The sequence below is a fragment of the Hyalella azteca genome, unplaced genomic scaffold, assembly GCF_000764305.2.
Source record: "Hyalella azteca isolate HAZT.00-mixed unplaced genomic scaffold, Hazt_2.0.2 contig14125, whole genome shotgun sequence".
Lineage (NCBI taxonomy): Eukaryota > Metazoa > Arthropoda > Malacostraca > Amphipoda > Hyalellidae > Hyalella > Hyalella azteca.
Window position 1 is genome coordinate 5,610 of NW_025944020.1, and position 1,084 is coordinate 6,693.

Here is a 1,084-nt window from a genome sequence, read left to right on the forward strand (position 1 = left end):
CCTGCGGGGTGAGGGGTGTGAGTGGCACGCTCATACCTGCGGGGTGAGGCAATGAGGCGCTCTGCAATACGGCCATCAGAAAAGTGCGCCTCGACAGTAAACGCACGCCGCTCACTTGTCCAATGCATAGTGGCAACTGACTTGGCGGGACATAAAACTTCATAACTTTCATATGAAAGTTTGTTTGCCATATATAGGGCCTTTCATATGAAATACTCCCGCTCTTGGCATGCATGCCCCACCCACCGCGGGGTATGTAGTTGGACGCCAGCATGGGCATGCCGATGCCCAGGTTGGCATGCATGCCGTCCCGGAACTCGAGGGCGGCGCGGCGGGCGATCACCTCGCGCATCTTGTCGCCCGCGGAGGCCGGCGCCGTGGACGACGTCTTGCGCAGCGTCAGCCTCTGCGGACGACGGCACGAAATGGACGGTGAAATGGACGGGGACGAAATGACGGTGAAATGGACGGGGACGAAATGACGGTGAAATGGACGGGGACGAAATGACGGTGAAATGGACGGGGACGAAATGACGGCGAAATGGACGGGGACGAAATGACGGCGAAATGGACGGGGACGAAATGACGGCGAAATGGACGGGGACGAAATGACGGCGAAATGGACGGGGACGAAATGACGGCGAAAAGAAAACATTGATAACGGAAAATATGTATAAAATAACGTCAAAATAACGTTTTTCATAACCTCAGATGACTAAGGAACATAGGCTATATTAGTCACAAGTGATATATTGAACAAATTAGACAATTTATTCTTTATTCACACAGGAGAACACAAAAAATAATAACAAAAGAACATCGGAACTTGATGAACTTATATAAAACAATTAGAGACAATAATTATACAATAAATAATATACCAATAAACTTGACAAATTTCTGATGGTACTAACGTAGGCCACCTGTCCTCCTGTCCTCCCCTCACTCCCCCACGTAGGCCACCTGTCCTCCTGTCCTCCCCTCACTTCCCCACGTAGGCCACCTGTCCTCCCCTCACTCCCCCACGTAGGCCACCTGTCCTCCTGTCCTCCCCTCACTCCCCCACGTAGGCCACCTGTCCTCC

At 51.8% G+C, this 1,084-nt stretch overlaps 1 protein-coding gene across 1 annotated transcript in view; it reads right to left on the reverse strand.

Moving 5' to 3' along the window:
- LOC108677164 (succinyl-CoA:3-ketoacid coenzyme A transferase 1, mitochondrial-like) overlaps window positions 1-1,084 on the reverse strand; it is a gene marked incomplete in the record, with an annotated part of 8,076 nt that overhangs the window by 2,995 nt on the left and 3,997 nt on the right. Inside the window, 1 exon segment of the mRNA XM_018165332.1 lies at window positions 247-406. Coding sequence (XP_018020821.1) covers window positions 247-406 — 160 coding nt within the window.